At 47.0% G+C, this 22,262-nt stretch overlaps 1 protein-coding gene across 1 annotated transcript in view; it reads right to left on the bottom strand.

Moving 5' to 3' along the window:
* tenm1 (teneurin transmembrane protein 1) overlaps positions 1-20,792 on the bottom strand; it is a 153,030-nt gene extending 132,238 nt beyond the window's left edge. Inside the window, exons 1-3 of the mRNA XM_037462334.2 lie at positions 20,681-20,792; positions 8,447-8,719; positions 4,768-5,091 (exon numbers count right to left, since the gene is read on the bottom strand). Of these exons, the coding sequence (XP_037318231.2) occupies positions 4,768-5,091; positions 8,447-8,663 (541 nt within the window). The 5' untranslated portion in view covers positions 8,664-8,719; positions 20,681-20,792. The remainder of the gene's footprint in view (positions 1-4,767; positions 5,092-8,446; positions 8,720-20,680) is intronic.
* Between the last annotated feature and the right edge of the window lie 1,470 nt (positions 20,793-22,262).

Raw genomic sequence — 22,262 nt, forward strand, 5'->3', positions numbered from 1 at the left:
TCTGCAACACTTACTTCAACACAGCTTGGTCAAAACTTGAGTGCAAAACTTTGGCACATCATTATAAAAAATAATGGGCCATGTTCATAAAAGATATGAGGGCCCTCTGTGACATTGTGCGGTCCCCCAGGTCCCCAAACTATTTGGTTTATAGTCGTCATGTAACATTTATGATTAAGGTAACATTCATGCTTGTCTTATTTTGTGGCAAGGACAACAGCCACACTGGGAAAAAAATATTCTAAACGACTTTGTTTGAAGGTCTTATGGCAGCAATCTATTTTGGGGAAATATGCCTCATTTAGTGGTGGTAAGTACAGAACAGGCAGCCATCGACGGCACTCTTTTACAGAGTTCACACTCTCGTTCAGAGAACATTCGCTTTGCTTATCCATCATACATTGGAAAAGCATGTTATAAGAAATTAAATGTACCCCTTCCTCTACAGCACTTAAAGTACATTTTGAATTATGTATTATTTTTTTTATTTCAATCTTTAAATTTTCGCAAAAATGGTAACAAATGTATATTATAATTCCCCACATCCTTTTGTGATGGCTTCAAATCAAAGTGCTGCTTTCATCCAACCCACAGTCCAAATCCCAAAGGTTTTCAATTAGCAACTCTTAAGATTCATGAAGCTAAAAAACAGCAATTCTTGGCCGGTGTGCCGTCCATCTTGGAAAAAAAGCATGTTTTAAAAATGAACAGGAAGGATTCATATTTGGAAAGAAAATTAGTTTGAGAAATAAGTGTGCTCAGTTTGAATTTAAAGAGGCCCAAGCTGGCAAGTATAAATACATTCACGATGCCCATTAACAAAGAAGGGACTTGCCTTTCGGTTGAAATGACTCTGTCTGAGTTGAGTGTAATGTTCATTTAGCAGCATACCGCTTTGAAATATTAATATCAGCCTGCGCAACAGAGAATAACAAATAAAAAACGGAATAGTAATGAACGCTTTTATTTCTCTTTGTTTGATGTGTTTTATTTCAATGCTGTTTCATGTGTGTTTGTTAGTGCGCGGCAAAAACACTGTGTTACTACCCGGTGAGAAGAATAGATTTGGAGCATAATGTCTCAATGCAGCGGGATTATATTCATACAGAATCCAGTTTTTTTTCAGCACTACTACTCTCAAAAGGCTTGATTGCTAACTCAGGTACTAAAAACGTTGGAGGTAATTTGAAAAGCCATTTTATTCCAACCATTATCCGCAGCGATTGGCGGAAATGGAACACTCAAACCTTTCTAGTGTTTTAATGTAACACCGCGATCATACGGTTATAAAGGAGTTGTCAAGTTGAAAAAAGAATGGACGCCCTGCAGCCAATCAGAGTCAAGTGCCTACCCGGTAATTACAAAGATGTTTGCTTTTAAGCACAGAAAGTTATCTAGAATAATGAGTGATAGAGCCTTTCCTTGGACTGGTGTTTGCAATTGCCTTAGAACCTTTTCAGCTCAGACACCGAAGTGTGAAAAGATCAGTCATGTAAAACCGGGAGGCTGTCTGCGCCATGTGTCAAACCCGAAATTTGTGTGGGGTGGGGGGGGTGGGGGGGAGGGAAGAAAAGATAAGCTAAAAAGATTCACAAAAGCCTAGAGTAAATCTGCAACTGATTAAACTAATGAAAGAGTGGCCAATTAATTTGCATCTCATTATAGGAAAGTGTTGTAGCCCAGATAATAAACCTAATGTAGTTTTTAAAAATTATTCAAAAAATACTCTCTCTCTCTCTCTCTTTCTCTCTCTCTCGCTCTGTCATGACCCCCCCTCTTCCCTACCTCTCAGCGTTTATCTCAGCGCTCAATTTTACAATTGAAATCAATGCCATTGTAAATGAACAATTTCAATTGTAGAAACAGTTTGACATTTTGAGTGTTATCCTTATTTGCTTTCTTGGTGAGAGTTAATCAATACCACTCCCACGTCCACGTTCTAAACGCGCCGTAGTGAGAGCCAATTGGCGTGGGTTAGCACGAAGACTAGAAGTGGGGTGGTCACGAATAGCCTAAAAATACACACCTCCGGAGCCCACTAATTTACACAAACAATATTATCTGTTTAATCAGTACACCTAATTAGGCTAATGTTAGACACATTAGGTGGAGATAATTTGGTGAAACATGGCGACGTGGCCACGCGGCTAGCGGTGATGCTACACAGATGCGCCGGGTGAATGAATAAAGAACATTGTTGTTTCCAAAGAGATCATTCTAACACACATTTAACTTAATTAACTGTTTGACTTTGGATTAACCAAACAAGTAAAGGCTAATAATCCAGACGAGCTGCTTTCTCCCTGGTCTTCATGCAAACGAGCATATTCCCTCACAGCCCATGTGTGTCAGCAGTAAACTCCAGCTGAACCACACGTTGTCTTTCTACTGCCAATCTCCTCTGTTGACGACGGTGTGCTGTCGTCAATTCGAGGTGTTGATGTTTTCCTGAGTTTGTCAGCAGGTCTGACTACAGCCTCTCCCCAAGGGAAGTGTCACAGTTGGACATGCACCCCCCCCCCCATTCACCCCGCCAACCCATCAAACGGAGACACGCAAGCACATGAAAGAGAGCAAAGACAGGCGTCTGCATGAACGTGGCCTCGCACACAAACCGAATCTCCTTCTCCTTTACTCCTTAATCTGTCGCTCCCCCTCGCTGTTTTTTCTCACAGTCAAATCCACACAAACACACACACACACACACACACACACACACACACACACACACACACACACGCATGCACAAACACAAAAACATGCTCACACATTGACTAAATTGACTTGTCAGCTTCAATCAGACCAGGAACAAAAGGATTCCTGCCAGTTTGAAGCTGACATCATTGATGGGTTCGGGAGGGGGCGAGCTCTGAAGACAAAGCGAGTGCAAGGTCGGGCCGACTTAAAATGCACTTTCATTTTGGCAGGGACGTTAGCTTTTTGATTCCAGCCGCTTCACGCCAACATCTCTTTGCGAGAGTCTCTAACTTTCATTATCACTGGGAACAGAGGGGCGTGCAAGACTTTGTTGTGCTGATGGAGAGAAATGTGACATCCATAATGCATTTCCTATTAGAGGACGCCACGCTTGGACACCGTTGGCCATGTGTCAGAGCGAGATGGACAGGCAGAGGATGGGTACAAATGGGGCGATTTTGGAAGAGAGGATAGAAAGGAAATGGTCGGCCGGTCCAGTAAAGATACCGATGCAGGAGCAAACACACACACACACACACACACAGAGAGATGAAGCTTGAGTGAAAGGAAGAACATGTTCTTGAGAGACTGTGTCAAGGTTTGGAGAGCCACAGGACATGTGGCTCTCCATGTGACACATCAAATCCACACAAAACCGGCTTTCCTGGTGCATTGTTGCAGCAAAGCAAAATGCTTTGAACATTTAAATCCTCTCCTCTCACTTCCAGGACCACATCCGTCCTCATTTGCTTCTGTTTCCTCTGCCACGCGCGTGCCCATCTGCCTCCCTCTTTTTGCAGCTTTCCCTCTGACCCTGGCTGAAGATGGAGTCCCTCATCTCAAATGGTAATAATGGCCCATATGCACACAGCCATCGCAAATTGATTGCTGTGTACGGCCGCAGGCCCTCCGACTCTCTCGCTCTCTGCTCTTCCATCTTCCGTTCGTGATTTTGCACGAGACTGACTCCATGTCCAATTCGGCTGCCATTAAGCCGCACCCGTGGGTGCTCCCCATACACAAACAAGCACATCCGAAACTCTCTGACTCCCGAAGGCTCACTGATCCGAGTCCTCCCTCTCTCTCTCTTCAACCCTCTTTGTCCAAAGCTTGCTCGAAACCAGCTAACCCTTCATCTGGTTTACCCTCAACAATTCATTCCCTTTTATTCTCATTCTAATTATTCCATGACGTTTCCATTTCTATTCTCTCATTAGCATTTTTTGCTCACCCTGCTTCCCGTACTTCCCCTCTCTAATTCTCTTTTTTCCCCCCCACCCTCTCTGTCTTTCTCCATCACCTTTCCCTTTTCTCAGGCACTGAATACGTTCCACCTTTTTCATTTTTCGCTGCAAGTAAACAGACAATGCCCTTGGGAATGGGTTGGAGAGCTCTGTCTTTGTTTGTGTGCACCTCTAACTAACTCTCCATCTGCGGGGAGCCCAGCCCAGCAGGGCAAGACAGATAGCTGGCACCCTCCCAGCCTCTTCTCTAGTTGGCCTCATGCCTACACCCCCGCCTCTCAACTTCTACTTCCTCGCAGGCTGTAGTCCTCCCACAGAGGCGGTTGTCTGCCGCCCTCAGGCAGCCACTGAGGTACTGTGGACGCCCCACAGTTCCCTTTTCTCCAAGCCTCAAACCAAAAATCTGCCGCAGCTTCCAATGGATTTTCAATCCTTTCCGAGCCATATGCTGTGAATAGTCCTCAAGCTCCATCCCCAGTCACCTCCAATAACAGGTCACTTCACGGACTGGGTAACCAATAGCACAATTTTTGTTTTTTGGCCACATCGACAAGCTTTCAAATGGACAAGGACTAGCTTCAATTAAAAAACATAGTTTGATTCATGTCATTGCTTGTGACTATAATTGAAACCATTGTAAAGACTTACAATGTCATATGATGCTTTCGCGTCACTTGGTGTGACTGTAAGGATGCAACCGAAATAAAATCCTACACAAGCGGCCTGAACCTCAGCACATGCACATCAAAGGTTGACTTACGCATAGTGACGGGCGACACCCCCCCCCCCCCCCCCCTCCCCGTGGGAAGAAATGCACTTCACTTACCATTGTCGGGCTCGGACTTCCTGTCATGCTCAGTGTCCGTGAGGGACAGGGCGGAGTTGGCGCGGCTCGTCAGGCACGAGCTCTGGCCGGACTTCAGGCCGCGCATCCACATGTGCTGCAGGCCGTGAGCGGGAGACGGGTCGGCCTCCGGCTCCGTGTCCACGTCCGAGCCCACGCCCAGGGAGTAGCGGCTGTGGCCGTGGGCGGCCGGTCCGGCGCACAGAGCTTCCCCCTCGCCCTCCTGATGCTGCTGCTGCTGCTGCTGCTGTGGGTGGATGTGGTAGTCTGGGCTCCTCATTGGCCCGACCTTGCAGAAGTCTAATTCTAGAAGGAATTAGAGGGACAAGCACCATGAGATCACAAAGCTTTTCGAAAAGCCTCTAAAACCGGCATGTGTTTTTATTTGCTTCAGCAACTAGGCTGACCGGGTGTTTGTTAGAGGCTAAGAACAGCTACCAAATGATATTGAGAGACGGGCTTTTACTTGAGCATGCATTTAGAACGAGTTCTGTCGCAGAAGCCCGGATCAAAATGCCAAGCTTGATTTTTCTTAACCATTTGCAGGGAAGCTATATCCTGTGCGGGGCTGCTTGATGTGTGTTATCGAGCTTGAGATGTATTGAACTGCTGCTCAAACAGGAGCACTGATCTCATCTATATTCTCCTTGGTGGGGTGAAGAGATCAGATAAAGATCAAACCTTATTAATATTGACTCAGACAGAGGGAAAGATTGAGCCTCGTATGCTTTCAGGTATCAGAACACCCTGCAATCCCGGGCATCAACCTGTTATCTGAGAACATCAGATATACTGCGTTTCTCCTCTGGTTACACTTCAATTCAATTCAATTCAATTGAGCTCTAGCTTTTTTTTCTGCAGAGGCAGTTGAGTAAATTTACTCCCTAGTCACCTCACTTTTCGTTTTGGAATGTATAAGTGGAAGTGATGGAATTTCTTAAGTGTGGCGTGAATTGAAATCTATACAGTTACTCTTGTAGCCTAGTCGTATTATAGAGTCCACCGAGAACTGTGGAAGGGAGACTTCCTCTTATGCTCACTAAGTGCAGTTATTATGTGTTAGGTCGGAGCCTTTGAACACAGGCCGCAGTGTTTCAATGAGAGCCACAGTCATGTTGACCACTCCATCGGCCAGCAATGCGTCCTGCTGAGCTCGCTTGATGGGGTCGAGGCCAGCAGTGGCTAATACACCGTTCTACTGGAATTAAACTGGCACAAGATTGGTCACCGCTACACTACTGTTTGACTCAAATTGGCTGCAAGAGGGCGATCCAGGAGAAAATAGGCTACTTAGCGCAAGTAGCAAGGAATATGGATTGACTGCAAACTGAGAAGCCGTTTTCTTTTGAGTCCAATTTATATTTGAAAAAACACGTTTAAGCCGATGATTAGAGGAGAAATCGTTGACCTCCCATTTCCCGCCATTACAGTCAGCTACTCCTGACTCACGTCACTACAGAGAAAAATGTACTATTTATGTTTTGAATTATTATTTTCCCACCTGCCAAAACCATCTGGATTCTACAGTACTGGATGTGATGGAATAGAAACACTTCCACCCACTAACAAAAGCGACCAAAGTAGGCTTACGGTGCCCCGAATTGTGTGTTGAATTGTTTGCAGGTTTGTCTCACATTGTCGCCCCTTTTTGTGAGTTAATATTGTGTCATATTGTGTCGAGTGCAGTGAATAGAGTGGCTGCATGAGTCCACAACACTGCGCCACATTGTAACATTGTGGCTGCTGCTTCAACCCAGATGAGTTAAGTGGGGACTGCTGTTTTGACTCTCTCTCGCTCTCTCTCTCTCTCTCTCTCTCTCTCTCTCCCTCTCTCTCTCTCTCTCACTCACTCACTCTATGCAAGGATGTGATTAATAGTTTATTCGTTAATTAGAGCTTATTAACAGGCAAAGAAAAAGTGTTTGCGCTCATACATACACATATGTATGTGTGTAGACATACATTAGGAGTGCGAACAGACTCCCTGCACAGTAAATCCAGTTGTGTTGTACACTTCACTCCCAAAGGGACACGCAAATTATTGATGGATTACTGATATATGGATTGACTTTTTATGCTGCTCCCTGAAAATAATGCTGGTTCAGAAAAAAAAAAAATGGAGAATTATGAATGCCTGTTATAATGTTATGACCGTGGAGGGTAATTTATTTTTCTCTAACAAAATAAAAGGAAATGTTGATACCTTGGCAGTGGCAAATAGCTTTGGTTTTATATATGATTTGATTAAATTAAGGGTTAAGCTCAGACACCCTATTTTACTAACTGTGAACTGTTAACTACGTGTTAAGTACATGAATAAAAGTGCACAATACTCTAGCATTGAATTAATTAACATAACAGCATAACAGGATTGAAAATGTTAATCATTGCTCGCACTAAGATATACTGTATACATATATATATATATATCCATCAATCAATCATATCTTTCCAATAAGAGCAGACTGTGGTGGTGGGTGTAAAACAAACAGAGAGGAACGTAAAATATCAGGGACAATGCTGGAAGAAGGTAAGAAACGATAGGAAGGGCTGGGAAGGCAACATGTGGCGGTTTAAAAGATGAAAGAAAATATGAAAATCATGCGTGGCGGTTAGGAGGGAAAAAAAATAGGCTGATCTTTGCCAGGAACACCGTAATCCATTTAAAACGTCACTGGAGGCAATGTCCCCCCCTTAACAGTTGGTTACTTAGGTAGGGTATGCTATATTTAACTCTGTTGCCCCAAAGATGAACAGATGTGTCCTGCAGAACCGCCTTCCATTGACATTTCAATGGCTGCTTCGGGGGGGTCTCTCGCACCTTACCATATGACACTGATGGCAGGGGACGTTGTTTGTTATGGAAACCAAAAAGAAGTAAAGATTTCTTTTTAAAGGCAATCCCTCTTGCTGACATGATGATGAATAATCACCTATGGACTAATAACGGACTACGCTTAGCGAACAATAGGACAAAATCCATAGAAGGTGGCATTGAAACGCGAGATCCGTCGGGCAGCCTGGCTGCTGGACGTGCTGTGAACTGTTGTGCACGGCTAAAGTTGCTTGTTAGCGCGGCAGCTTGGTTTCTGCATAGTAGCAGGAGGGCGGGGGGGTGGGGGGGGCTGGCTGAAAGCGCATCTATCGATCCCGATCCGAGCGCTGCACCAGCGGCGTTGTCGTGATGAGCTGCGGCTTCTCTCTTAACACCCCACATGACCTGCATGAAGACCATCCATCACAGCCCGCGCTGGCCCATTTCTCCTCCCGTCACCGGCGGGGAGGATTTTTTTTTTCACCGTGTATGTGCATGTGCGTGCTTACGTCCGCACACGTCTGTATCTGAGTGTGCGTGTAACGAAGGGCGGCGTTCCACCTCTGGTGAGGCCAGAGAGGTCTGGGGTTTGACCTAGTTTAGCTGTGGGAGAGAAATATCACCTCCGTGGAGAAGAGGTAATTGGCTGCCTCCGCTCTGTCCTTCTGGCTCATTGTAGACCGTAATAGGTAATTCACATTGGCCCTTTCAAAAGACCTCAGTGTGTGCGTCTTTGTGTGTGTGTGTGTCAGCCCATTTGTGAGCACACGCAGCTTTGCGTGGCCGTGGCTGTTTATTTCCCAGAGAGACACAAGTCCAGCTGAAGCCTGCCCTGAGCAAAAGTACCTGGCTGGGGTTGGCCGTAGTTGCTCTGTCTGTCCCGGTGCGATCCGAGGGTGAGGCGCAGCTCGTGCGTGTAGTCGGGCAGGGTTTCGCGCGAGGTGTAGGAGCGGTGGTGGGCGCGGCCGTCCTCGCTCTCGTCTGACGAGCTGGTGTAAGACATCTCCATTTCATGGCGCCCCTTCGACAGCGGCTGGTAGGGTTTACTGTCCATCTCCTCCATGGCTTGCGGGGCTCTGCTCAGTCACTCAGCGAGGCCACGGGCACGGAGCACAGAGTCTGCAGGTGAGAAAAGGCGTAAGGTAAGGGAGGGGAAGGCCGGAAAACACAGTTGGAAGGAAGAAGGATGGTCCGTTGGTGGGAAATGACGAGGAGCAGTGGACAGGGGAGACAATTAGGACAAGGATTCTGTTATTGAACATAGTGGAGCAATATTGCAATATCCGCTCATTCCAGCTATAGCGGACATTCGTAAGCGCTGTTTGGTGTGTTTTTTTTCATGTTTCATACCAAAAGGTTAATCAATACGCTCGGAAGGAACCGAAAGGGCGGCCATCGCGTCCGTGTTTGAAGAGAGATTTGGCAAAATCATGCACTTTGTGAATACGCATCCGTCACTCTCACTAAACGCAGTGTCTCGCCAGATCCCAAAGCACCGAGCCAGTCTTTACAGCGTCACATCAGCTCAGTTCGGCACGGATTCCCTCGCTCCTCCCTGGACCCCATCCAGACCTATCTCTTATCACTTATCTAACGCGTTGCGTAATGTGCGCATGCGGCCGCGGCTAATGTTGGGTTGGGACGGCGATTACGGCACAAAAGAAGTGATAAGAAAATGCTTCATTCATATTAGTTCTCTTTCACCGTGCTCTGCCCTCGGGCCTTACCAGCCTATTTCCTGCAGATATAAAGCTTCTAAATGGAGCTTGAGAGGGTCATTGCTCATAGAGACAAAGTGCTATGGTATTGACCTCTTCAGGGAGTCCTGTAGTCCATATATCAAAGCCATTAGAGCGTGCCTGCTCAATACCTCAGAGATCTGCGGCACAGGGTGATCACCAGCAGTCTGATACAAGTTTACAGCTGACCTTTCTACCACCGCAGTAATGCTTTTATTCCACCTGAAAGACTCCTTACCCTGGCCTCAAGCTCACCCTCCTCATTGTCCGCATGCACGCCTAAGCGCACAGACCACCTGCCGACCCCTGACAGCAAACAGCCGAAAAAATCCTCCAAGTCGCTCGCACGTTCATCCCCCAACACGCGCACGCCCCGCAGACATTACCCCAGTGCAGATGATGTGTAAAAGCTCCCCACGTACTCATCCATCCCCGGCGTTTTTTTCTCCTGTAATGATTTCACACGAGCACGGCGATGGCTCTGAAAACACACTTTGCATCCCATTACCTACCGTGGCAACACCGCGAGCTCCCGCGTGTCGCTGCCGCACTTGTAGCGAGCGCGGAGCCCCTCATTCGGATTGGCAGGAGTCATTGCAAGGAATCAAAGCCGGCTATTATCTCAGCCGCCCTGTCAGAACGGGATTGACTGGTGTCACCTTCGAGGAGCGGGTATACGTTACCCTGTGAGCTCCGAGCTAGCTGCAGGCTGCCTCTACGGAGGCTCTCTGTCCTGTTTTATGTCTGTCACGGCCAAGAATGAAAGCATGCGATCCTGCACACAGGCGCACCACCTCGTCCCCCCCCCCCCCCCCCCCGCCCCATCCCTTTTTCTCATACAGAGACCCGTAGTAGTAGTAGTAGTGAACATTACGCTAGGGGCATTTAGTCCTGCTTGTATATCGACTTCTATGATGTCTTGTTTCCTTTAAAACACGCCGTCCACCAGGTTGATACCTTTCTTGTATCAATCCACCTCTGTTCTCCCTGCTCCTTCCCTCTCATCCTTGCCCTACCTTACACACTTTCCACCCTCAGTCTCGTCCTCCAAGGCCCCTGCATTTAGAGAAGTAAGCCTGCTAGCGGGGGTTATTCTTGCTAATTCTAGGCCACAGTGGGGTGCCCATTAGGGGGTTTGATTCTTGGTTTTGATGTCAAAATCTGGCGGTTGTTTCCTAGAGCCAAGCTCACTTGAAACAAGACACATGGGCGTTCTGTAAGACGAGTCAGCACGTGCCACCTGAGCACAACCCTAGCCGAGATTTGCAACTGAGGAACGACTGCCTTGGAGGCGAAGCAGGCGCCATGGGTGTTACAATTCATAGGAAACGCACCTTAGGACAGCCCTTTAAAGGTCTGATGATGTCAGACTAATTAGCATCATGCCACGCTCAATCTTTAATGCCAGAATTGTCTCCAATTCTGTGCTACAAGAGATGTAACATCCCTCTCATCATTTTTTCATGTACATGTAGAGCAGGTGGCCAAACGGTGCTCTCACGGCTCCCTTTGTGAAGCCAAGTGCTGAACCGATGGCATCACTGTACTAACAATGGATCTCAATCGTCTCCATGCAAGACTTAAGTATGTAAAATTCATAGACGGGTGATTTATGCATTCCATCTTACTGCACTAACCACATTACAGTCCACCGCGTCGGGCGCCGGATACGGTTCAAAAAATTTGAGATCAACTGTGCGTTTGTTTACACTGCAGATGAATGAGCAAGCGAGGGGTTGTATGCGACCACTACGTATGTTTATGTTGTGTGCAATGTTGTTTTGTAATTTCCTCCTAATCTATAATTCATCAGCGTGTAATGGACTATTCATTGCTCGGTTTAAAATGAATACAAAGTGACAACACTGAGTGAAACACATGGATCGCATTAAATTATCAAGCCCCCTACTCTCTACTCTGTTAACTCTTTTATTCCGTTATCTTTCACACACACACACACACACACACACACACACACACACACACACACACACACACACACACACACACACACACGCACGCACACACAGAATGTGCGTGGAGTGATAATCCACAGCTACGCAATATCTAATGGGACTTCTTCCCCCTTTTGACCCCCTCCTTTCCATCCATTGGCTCAAAATGTTGCATGCATGGACCAGTGGACTCTTTTAAAAAAAATGTATTTTAGCAAATCTGCTCAGAGAAGTGACAAAGCCTCTCACACAAACACGCAGTCGCTTTTAAACAGGATTTACTCTACATCCCCAGAAGGGGCGGGCGGCCCTAAGATGTCCTACCACAACAACAGCAACACGCCCATGTGTGAAGTCAAGGACCATGTGGACAAGTCAAAACCGATTTAAGCTTTCCGGTCTCACATAAATGAGCTGAGATTGTGATGAACAGAAAGAGAGAGAGAGAGCATGCACAGCGGGATAACAGAAGAGAGGCAGAGAGAGTGGATTGGGGGCCGTGGCAGCGGCGGAGCAATTGAGTTACACATTGGTAAATAACCAACGGGGGATGTGGAAAGCAGAGAGCCCCCCTACAATATTAACTCCTCCTATTATTGATACAGTATAGTTCCAGGATTATTAATACATTTCCACCATGCAGAGAGGGTGTTTATTATCAAAACCCCCAGAGAGTAGGGACCTACTTGCCTTTGTTAGCTCTGGCTCTTACACATTTCCATGAAGCTTGTTTGCACACAGGCGAGCTAATCCCGCTCACTGGCCTGGGCCCGAAGAGAAACCTCATAGTGTATACATGTATATATATATTAATGTTGAAGCATGAGCCGTCGCTGCCACAGACGCTCCAAAGTGATGTCACGACAGCTCTGGGGTTGTTTGCAGGTTTGGATATTTTGTCTAGCGTTGCGATCGCTTAATCATACGATGGAATGGAGGCGCAGTTTGGAGCTGTGAATGCAGGCTCCAGCTCCTGCGGGAGTAAACAGTGAGCTGCCAGAGAGAGATGCCTCTCCCGGAGCGAGGGTGTCTGTGTATGTATATATACGTATATATAAATATATATATATATTTATGTAGTGTGTCTGTGCGTTTGGAAAGATGGCCTGTAAAGCTATCTGTTCTATCCGTTCCTGTTCTATCAGTTCCTCAGGCATATGACAGGAGCGAGGGGCCCCTGAAGGACCCGCAGGGCCTTGTTCTACCTCAACCAACCCGGAACACAACAAAACAAGTACTCCGCCCACTGGGACGGCGAGAGGAGGGAAGGGAGGGAGTGGGGGGTGAATGAATGGAGAACGGGGATAAAGAGAGTGATGGATAGATAATGAGAGATGGAGAGATTTCACAGTGAAATGGGGAGAATTGAAGGATGGAGAGATTGCCAAGTGAGACATGGACTGATAGAGGGTTTTAATTAGTGGATAAGGGCCGGCTATCTGTGGGCAGTGGCAGCAGGTTCGTCACGTAGTCGTGCTTTCACAGCTGACCAAGCCCGAAATCTCTTGCTGCTAACGCCGTGTTTACCAGCAAAACTCATACCATAGTGTATAACCACACACACACACACACTCACACTCACACTCACGACAGGACCTCTCTATACAATATCTCGGATAAAAATTGAAAGATGAAACACACGCCGGCAAAATAGCCACGGATGGACACACACTCAGTGCCCCCTGTGCCCACACACACACACACACTAACACACACAGCCTTTCGCTCTCACTGGCGAATAACACACTCGAACACCCACGCGTCATGTAGGATCAACACGATCTATATGGGCCTTTTCAGTGAAGGGAGAGAACCTTGGCTCACCTTTCCTCCAGCAGTGTCTTTTCCATTCAGCCACCAACGCTGCCGCCTACCTTCATTATTCCTCACACCTCAGCACCCAAGGTTAACGCTTGTGTGAACACAAAGTCGCATGGGTGACACTGTGGCCCGGGCCAGTCGGCGTGCGCGAGTCGAGAAGCGGGCCTAATTCAACGTGATGGGGCAACTTGATGAAATCATGAACCCACGACATTGTGGTCGCACAATGCAATTGTCATGGGTTTAATTCGCCCAGAGTGTAAAAATCTCACGCTGTTATCCTACATACACTACTTTTTTTATTGGATTACGAGACAACATGCTTCATTGTCTATCGGCATCCAGATATCACGAAGCAGGAAGAGTAAGCGAGTGCGTGTCCACTCGCCTGTAGCTGCCAGGACCCTGGAACGCCATCCTGGACCCGTTGGACTATTTATAGCTGAATATGAGTAAAATCCCACATCGCCATTGCATGCCTGAGCGGTCTGATGAAATCCATAAGGTCCTAAACTATTCATGCCCTCTGAACGCTGCCTCCAGCGAGGCTTCAACTTCTGAAAGGCTCTTTTTTTCTGTTTTGTACATCCTGACGACAGTTAAAACTTTTTATTTCTTTTTAGATCTTGACTGAGGTATAGCCACCCCCCCCCCCCACCCACACACACGCACACACACACACTGCCTCTAACCAGACACTTTCTTTCATGATATCCACTTCTACTCCCGCTCTCTGATCTGAAGCCCTCTGCAGATCCTCCCCACAAGGCCAAAAAGCAAACAAAAATCACAGCGAGAATATGCAACGGGCACACAACACCACATCCACCACAAACACACACACACACACGCACGCCGCGCAAGAGATACCACCCAAAAGCACGTAATCAATATTCCTGACAGGACAAAGCCTTATTCAACACATTTGTTATTCCTCCTCTCTTGCAGGCTAAATACATGGCCCTGTCCCCCTTGCAGGACTAAAAGGCTGTGCACACTAACTCGCTTGCAAATAAAGCTTTACAACAAGACTGACAACCCCCTAAGCTCTCGGCATCAGCCACTGCTTGGTAAAAAGCCTCTTTCAATAATGCATCTGACCGCTAAAACCCTCCGACACCCAAAGCCAAGCAAAGTGGCGTCATTAAAAATGCAGAATTAATTGATAAATCAATTGCATCGATACCCGAAATTGGATTTGGTGATTAGCAATTTAGACAGTATTTCCTACGCAGCATCTCCTTGATTAGGTTGTTGATTACGGGGAAAACGAGTGAGTAAAGAGCATTAGCCCTGAAGAGGAGAGTGGCTGAAGAGATCTACTTGTAGCTTTTCAGCGGCGTTGCAGATTGATTTCTGAATGCTGAGTGGGCTAATCTCCGATCTGCAGCGATGCAACGTGACGCCAGTCATCTGAGGATTTTTTTTTTTTTGTCACGCTGAATCCCCCCCCCCAACCTCCTTTCTGATTCCCCCTAGCCTCTCGAAGGCTGAGGACAAGGGAAAACGCTCCGCAAAGAGAGGAGCGGCTGCACAAAGGCCACCGGAACAAAAAAACTGCAATCCCGGTGGTGCTCTTTTGTGAGCTGCTGCGACTGCGAAACGCATTCAGTGATCCAGTGAACACAAAACTGAGCCTCAAGGTGATTCCACGGAGGGTTCGGTCGACCACGTCCTCTGAGAAGTAGAGGGGATTCGCACATTCACCAAGTGGCTGCATGGCTGTTTGGAATCAAAGAGATGTTTTCACCACTGCAGGTTGAGATGCATATCAGTGAAAAGAGGAGCCACGGTTTTCTACACCACCAGTTAACAAAGCCTGAAATCAATATTGCATACTGTAAGCTGTATATGCAGTTAGGAATGAGCCCTTTTCTCTTGGATATTATACACCAAGCGCTGTTTTTCATTCATCCCGTATCTTATTTCCCATTGCTTCCTACCACGCGTTACGCATGTTCCTTAACAATTTACAGTTCTCATTTTTCTTTGCCTGCCAAAGTAGTAAACTGAGCACACGAAACAGACCCAAATGTGAATTCTTCCAAACACTTCCCTTTCCCAACGCAGCAGCACGCTGTAAACCTTGGGATTTCAGGATTGTTACATCTGGACACAACGCGTATTTAGGTCTGCTCCAGTTGAAGAAAAAAAAAAAAACGGCGGCAAACACACAGCTGCCACGATTTTCTTGGAGTTGATCTTGGGTTTTCTCTTTGCTCGACTCTCTTTGTGCAGTTTGGCTCGGCGTGTTGGCTGGAAATCAGCGAAGGGATGTGTGTACCTCTGTAGCTAGAAGTCAATCTGCGCGGCGCTACACACACAGACACACACACACACACACACTTGAAACGCATCCCGGAGTTCACGCCGGATCGACACTCATTCTGAAATTAAAATCCTCAACAACAAAAAAAACAATTCCCCTTGCAAGTCGCGCCGAAAAGAACATGTCGAGCCCGATTGCACTGCACCGTACACTGTATTGTATAACATGGCCTCCAGCTGAGACCCAATGCGCACCACTTTGCCGCCATTCGTCTTTTCTACGAGTTAATAATTCATGATCATCTAGAAAAGAGAGCGATGAATATTACTGATGATACACACGAGGCTATTTACCAGTCAGCGGGAAATAGATTAACTTGTTTAGAGCAGAGATGTATGGTATGTCATCACGGTGTTTAATGTTGCTAAATAAATCAATTTGTATGCATGCAACAAAGCTGCGTACGGTCACTGTTCCCGGAGAGGTATCCGTCATGATCTACAGGTGCACGCGTGGGTTGTGTCATTGACCGCTTCGCCGTGCGCTAATATGTGGAAGGTGTGCGGTCGACTCGCTCCCACATCGGTTACTTTTTTAGCAACAGCATCTGAGGTGTGTCCAGGAGTCTAGATGCAGGATGATGTGAAACAGGTGTTTCTTTCTGAATATTTAATAGATTTATTAAAGATTGAATAGATTGACAATATCGTTCCTCTATTGATTGAAGTGGCGGCAAAACGCTGCTGTGCATCTTGTCGCCATGAAAGCTGGCCAGCGTTGGCTCCCTTTTCTCCCCCCCCCCCGTGCCATCAAATGCGGGAGATGAAACCAACACAAATATAATGGATTTCAACTTAATTATTTTGACACGGACGCTGCAACGCGCACTTTGAAGTGAAGGACAATTTATGTGGTAATAAATTGGGGAAGAAACAAAAATTGATTTTTCTTCTTCTAAAGTTGTCCACTGACTTGATTAATAAAAATTTCACAGCAAGGAATGTGTCCCTGAAGGTGCACGTCGGCTCTCTCCCTCTGTGTGTCAGTGTGTGTGTGTGAGTGAGATCTACCTTCTGTTGTGTCCCTGCTAAGATATTAGTGCAAAAGGGGGTGGGCGAAATAAAATGTACACCAGTAATAGACCACCATGCCACGAATAAAAAGAGGAAGTAGACAGAATAAAAAGAACACCTTATTCGTACAGGTCTGCAGTTTTAAGTCTGCTGACAGAGGTTGCAGCAATTTTTGAGCAACATTTCAGCCTCACTAAAACCAAATATTATATTAGTCTTTAAGTCTTCTGAGACGGTTGGAGACGTCCCCTCGGACAATGGAGTCCTGTGATGGACATTTGAGACCAAACTGCACTTATTGTACGTCGCTTTGGATAAAAGTGTCAGCTAAATGACATGTAATGTAATGTAATAATGTAATGTAATGTAAACGATGAATCAACACATTGACAAAATAATAGATTAGGTTATTTGTTCATGAACATTTTTCTTAACTACATCCTTATGTAAACAATAAATGCAAATGAAGCCCTCGAAAATGACCACGCGCTTAAATCGGCCCTTCTGTCCGAGCCCTCTAAATCCCTCATGTACACAAAACACACACGCGCGCACCTCTCCACAAATGAATGTCATATTTTAAAGAGAGGCAGAGTGGGCTCGACCAGTAAGCCTCGCGTCCTTCTGTCTTCAGAATGTGAAAGAAGAAGAGTAAGGGCGGGGGGGGGGGGGGGGGGGTGGAGTGTTTGAAGGTAGAGGAGAGTGAAGGGAGGCTTTGATTGCGTTTTCACAAAAACAAATCTCACATCACACCCGTCTCCTTCTCCGACTGTATATAATTCCTGACTCTTGCCCATAGCCCAATGGAAAAAGACAAGAGAGAATAGAAAGCTGGAGATGCCGGTTGAGACACAGCCAAATACTTTAAAGGAGATCGCCGCGGGCATATACTGTGCGTGAATTTGTGTGTGAGTGCGCTTGTGTGTGTGTGTGTGTGTGTGCTTCCAAGCTGCATTGGTGAACCGAAGGTGATTTCGGTTTTAATGCTATTTCCGTTCCTTTCCTCTGTTTTCAACACTAAAATAAGCAGCACTGTACTCTACATGTGGAGCGAATAAATGAGAAAAAATAAGGAACAGAGGATACATGATTGGGTCATGGCGGAGAGGAAGGTTTCAAGAATAAGAGAAAGCGCAGAAGAGAGCATCTTGTTTCGAATCAGAGATTTATATTTTGAAACATTATCTTACTCTGGGAAGAAATTTATTCTTAAATGAATTGTTAATGAACAAAAATAAAAGCCTACACTTTCTGTGGAATAATCCACTAGTAACATATTTCTTTTTTTTCTTCTACAATTTGCTAATTAATAATAGTGTCCATATGCTGCACCCAAGCTTTTCCGGTCAGCTATATTTTCAGGAAATAAGTCGACATTTTTTGCCAACACAACTGTAAGCACTAGGCCTGGCCCAACCATACGTTTTTATATGTTTATTGTGGGATATGATATTGCTTTTGTTTTTCACTTTTTTATGCATTTTTTAATTGCAGCGCTGGCACTTTCATCACTGAGTAGAGGAAACCTTAATGAGCACTGCAGGACATTTCCTCTTGAGGATGGAGCAGTATTGCAGCAAGAAGGTAAATATTTGAAGTTCTACAAGGGTTACATATATTAATGTGTGTGTGTGTGTGTGCGCGTGTGTGTGTGTGTTAAAGATTGGTCCAGCAGTCTGTTAACACGACCGGCTCGGGTTCTTTCGCTTTAAAAATAATCAGCAGGGTGGCAAACAGTGACAGATATTATGCTTTTGTGGCAATTACATTCTTATGACTGAGGGAGGGGGGCGAGGGGAATAAAAACTCCCAGTGGGCCTCACATTGTCGGACTGCAGCACTAAAGTGTTGTACTCCATATTATAAACAAGCCCTGGTGCATTTGGCAATGTCCTCTCACTAATTCATGAACCCGGATTTTATTAAGAAAATTTGAGTTTTGCAGCTAAACTTGTGGGAAGGGAAAGGGGAAGTGTGTGTGTGAGCGAATCCATGACGGGAGAAAAGGAGCATTACAGCGCCGGGGGCTTCTGCGTTCCTGGAATGAAATTCATAAATAATGCAAGGCTGGATAACAAAAAGAACTCCCCCGCTGTCTCGCACTGCACTGTGCTAACCAAAGGCCACGCAGTAGCACTCCAATCTCAGAAAAACACCAATAATTAGACTTAAGTGAGTATGTGTGTGTGTGTGTGTGTGTGTGTGTGTGTGTGAGTGGTTTCTTCGCTCAGGACAATGGGATCCGGTGACAGCAACACAACGGTCCTCCCTGTCTCAATTGTCAGGAAGTCACAAAGGAATCACCACGAGGCTCCAAGCAGCCGGAGCGAACGCTCCACCGACACATCTGCACATCGGAAGAAGTGCGTGCAACAGCTGGGAGGCCGGCAGGAGATGCAAGAGATCATCGGAAAACATCTGTATCATTCTTTATTAAGTAATATTGATGAACCATGTGGTTACAGCTGGTAGACTGACTGACATGAAAATGCCAACGCTTCACCACTGGCATGTGCTCGCCGTCTAATTGGCGAAGTGACATTTCAATTCAAAGGCCTGTCCTCATGTTGTGAAAGGAGTAGTTATAATAGGCGTGCCATTTCAAATGTGCACTTAATCACCCATTCATCACCGCCAACACCCCCCTCCGGTGCAGCAAGACACCTTAAAAAAAAAACAATACACTTTTGAATAACACAAACACACACACACACACACACACAAACGTCACCAGACAATACCATGAGCGGACCGCAGCTATGACAAACACACACACACACACACACACACAGCCCACCAGCACTTCAGGAAATGAATGTAGAATTCCAATGACCAACCTCAACATGCGTTCTACGTGACGCGTAAGTGTGCGTGATGTGGGTGTGTCCCGACGGCACAGACGGAGAGTGTGTGGATGCGTGTGGGTGTCTAACCTCCACGCACAGATGCGCTCTATTAATCACAGGGAGGGAAGACAGACAGACCGCCTCGTTTTGTTTTTTTCATCGTCGTGGCTGAGGCGGGAGGCCAAAGCTGTGAGCCGCGTCAGGTAAGGAGCCAGTGTCACGCAATGCAACTCCCTGCATGACTACAGGTGCTGGAGGAGCGGGGGGGGCGGGGGGGGGCCATGACATGACATCCATGCATCAGACATATTGACAAATGGCAGTTTCTCATTTCAATGAATTTGCATTTTCAAATGCAGCTTCTGTCCCCTTTCTCAAGCGAAGCAATTTTAGATTTTAGGGATTTAACAAACAGTGCCGGAAAAGCACTGGGACTCTCTGAGAGAGTTTCTTCCTAACCGCAAAATATACATTTGGAAAATATGTATTATGAATTTATTTGTTCTGCTTACACCATTATTTATTTATTGTGGATATGCATTCAGTAATTTACCTCGAGCAATTATTTATAATCCACTGTGAAGGAGAGGAGTGAGGAGGTCTAATTCAAATCTATCGGAGCATATCCATCCTGGTGCAATTTTCCCCCTGCCTTCACAATAATTATGATTTATCCAAATGCATTGGCTGCCTGTTAATTATTTCGCCCTCACACATTCCGTACACGATGTGTGGGGGAAATACGTATGAAAGGATGGCTCTCACCTCTCCCGATTGCATGGTCGGTAGAGGTGAAAGTTCACGCGCGTGGACGGACGGTGTGTGGGCAGAGCGATGCAGGTCAACGGTGCTGGACGCGTCAGGGTGATTCCCTACCCCCCTACCCCGCCCCCCCCCCCCCCTCCCCACATACACACACACACACACACATCCCGGTGGCCCTGCTGGCATCAGTAAGCTGTAGCTTCGTGCTGAAGGAGATGGAGTGCACTGAGAGCAAAACAACTAAAGGCTGCAAAACGTTATAGACCCCCCCCCCTCACACACACACACACACACACACACACACATGAAGACGAACTCTCAATACTTGATACTGCTACTTAAAATCCCTACAGAAGGAGGCACGCTGATTTTCATTAAAACAAATGTAAAACACCGCACTGCACGGAGCCCTTCTCACACATTCACACGCACACACACACGCACACACACACACACACACACACGGGCCGTCTGACCAGCTGAAAATAAGCATTTCCTGTGAACTCGTGTCTCACCGCCCGAGCCTCTTTTAGCTACAGCAACATTTGCAGCCCGATCAATTCCCCCCCCCCCCCCCCCCCCAAGAGGCCAGAATGTGAACGTGGCGCTTACCTTTCCGACGTAAAGCCATTCCTTTCTTTCTCTCTTTAAGCCCGACTCCGCACTAAAACACCCTGCAAATGCTGAAGACTGCGCAATCTCCCCCCCCCCCCCCTCCCCTCACCACCTCCCCGCCACCCCTCTCGAGATACAGCTCGGACTTGAGACGCGATGCTCCTGTTTAAAAAAAAAAACAACAACAACAACAAAAAACAAAAAAAGATGTGGCTGAAACACCTCTCTCTCTCTCTCTCTCTCTCTCTCTCTCTCTCTCTCCCTCTCTTTCTCCCCCTCTCTCTCCCCGGTCTGGTTTCTCGAGGCTGCGGTGCTGATGCTGAAGCGGCTCGCTCTCGAATGCCGATGGAGGAGAGACGAATACGATGTGGCGCGGAGGGTGAGCGGGATTTCGATGGCAGGAGGAGGAGGAGGCGGAGGAGGCGGAGGGTGGGTGCGGGGAGCCGGGCTGCTGGTGGTGGTGGTGGTGGGGTGGGGAGGGGGGGTTGGGAGAGCCCAGCGCTGTGCGTTTAGCCGCAGTTGAACCCGACGACAGGCTGACGGGTGGACGCTGTTGCCGGCGAGGCTCGGCCGCCGCTATAACTGCGCTCCCTGGATCATACCACCGCAGCCGGGGAGGAGGGGGTGTGGCAGCGCGGACCGGCCACGAGACACGCGCAGCCTCCCGACCCGACCGTCTGGCAGCGCTGGTTAGACTCCTTCAGGTGATGCTGTACGGCCGCGCCGGTTGGCCGGTTGTCCCGTGCCAGAATGCTGAGTCATGAAGATAGCCCCCCCCCCCTCCCCCAAATGGTGGAAGTTTGACAAGTTTTGTTTCTGCTTCGGTAACCCGTCTGCTGCTTTTATCCAAACCTATAAGAAGAAAAAAAGAAAAAAAAACAATAATGATGACACATTGCCATGAGCAACAGGCCGAGCAAAAAGAAGCAGAGTGACGTATATTCGTCATGCATATGATATGCCCAACCCTCAAGGGTTTATAAGATACGCAGGGGACACACGTTTCATTGAGTTCCATTACATTCCTAAATGACAGGTGACTTTGACACTCAAATGATGAGCAAAACATTCATGCCTCGTCTCGCAGTCCTGCGTACAATTTACATTTTTGCTGCAGAGTGCCTCCCTTATGTCCTCGTAGGACAGGACAGTAAAACCCACCAAAACGGGACCCATTCTCAATCTCCCTGAGCCCGCATGGCGAAAACAGAAATGGTAGTTATGGGTAATGTGCTGCTGCAGAGGGTCCCGGTTTGTGCCAACACCTGCAGATAAGCTCCTACACCTCGCCTAATGCTCCACCTAATGATTCTGACCCATGTGCTCTGTATGTGCGGCGCATTGGCGCGGGGGGGGGGGGTGCACTCGCAGCCAGCAGCTGATGGTACAAACAACCTGTGAATGACAGGGGTTCTAATGATGCAGTTTATTATCTCCCCAAAGCGCAGTACGCGTGGGGCTGCAAACAACCATTTTGACAGCTGCTTCAGTCTATCTGTCTCTCTGCCTGTCTCGCTGTATCCCCCACGCAGCAAAGCGGTATATGTGCATCTTTTATCAACAGTATGGTCTTGGCACT

This window comes from Pungitius pungitius, chromosome 2, assembly GCF_949316345.1.
Source record: "Pungitius pungitius chromosome 2, fPunPun2.1, whole genome shotgun sequence".
NCBI classification, from domain to species: domain Eukaryota; kingdom Metazoa; phylum Chordata; class Actinopteri; order Perciformes; family Gasterosteidae; genus Pungitius; species Pungitius pungitius.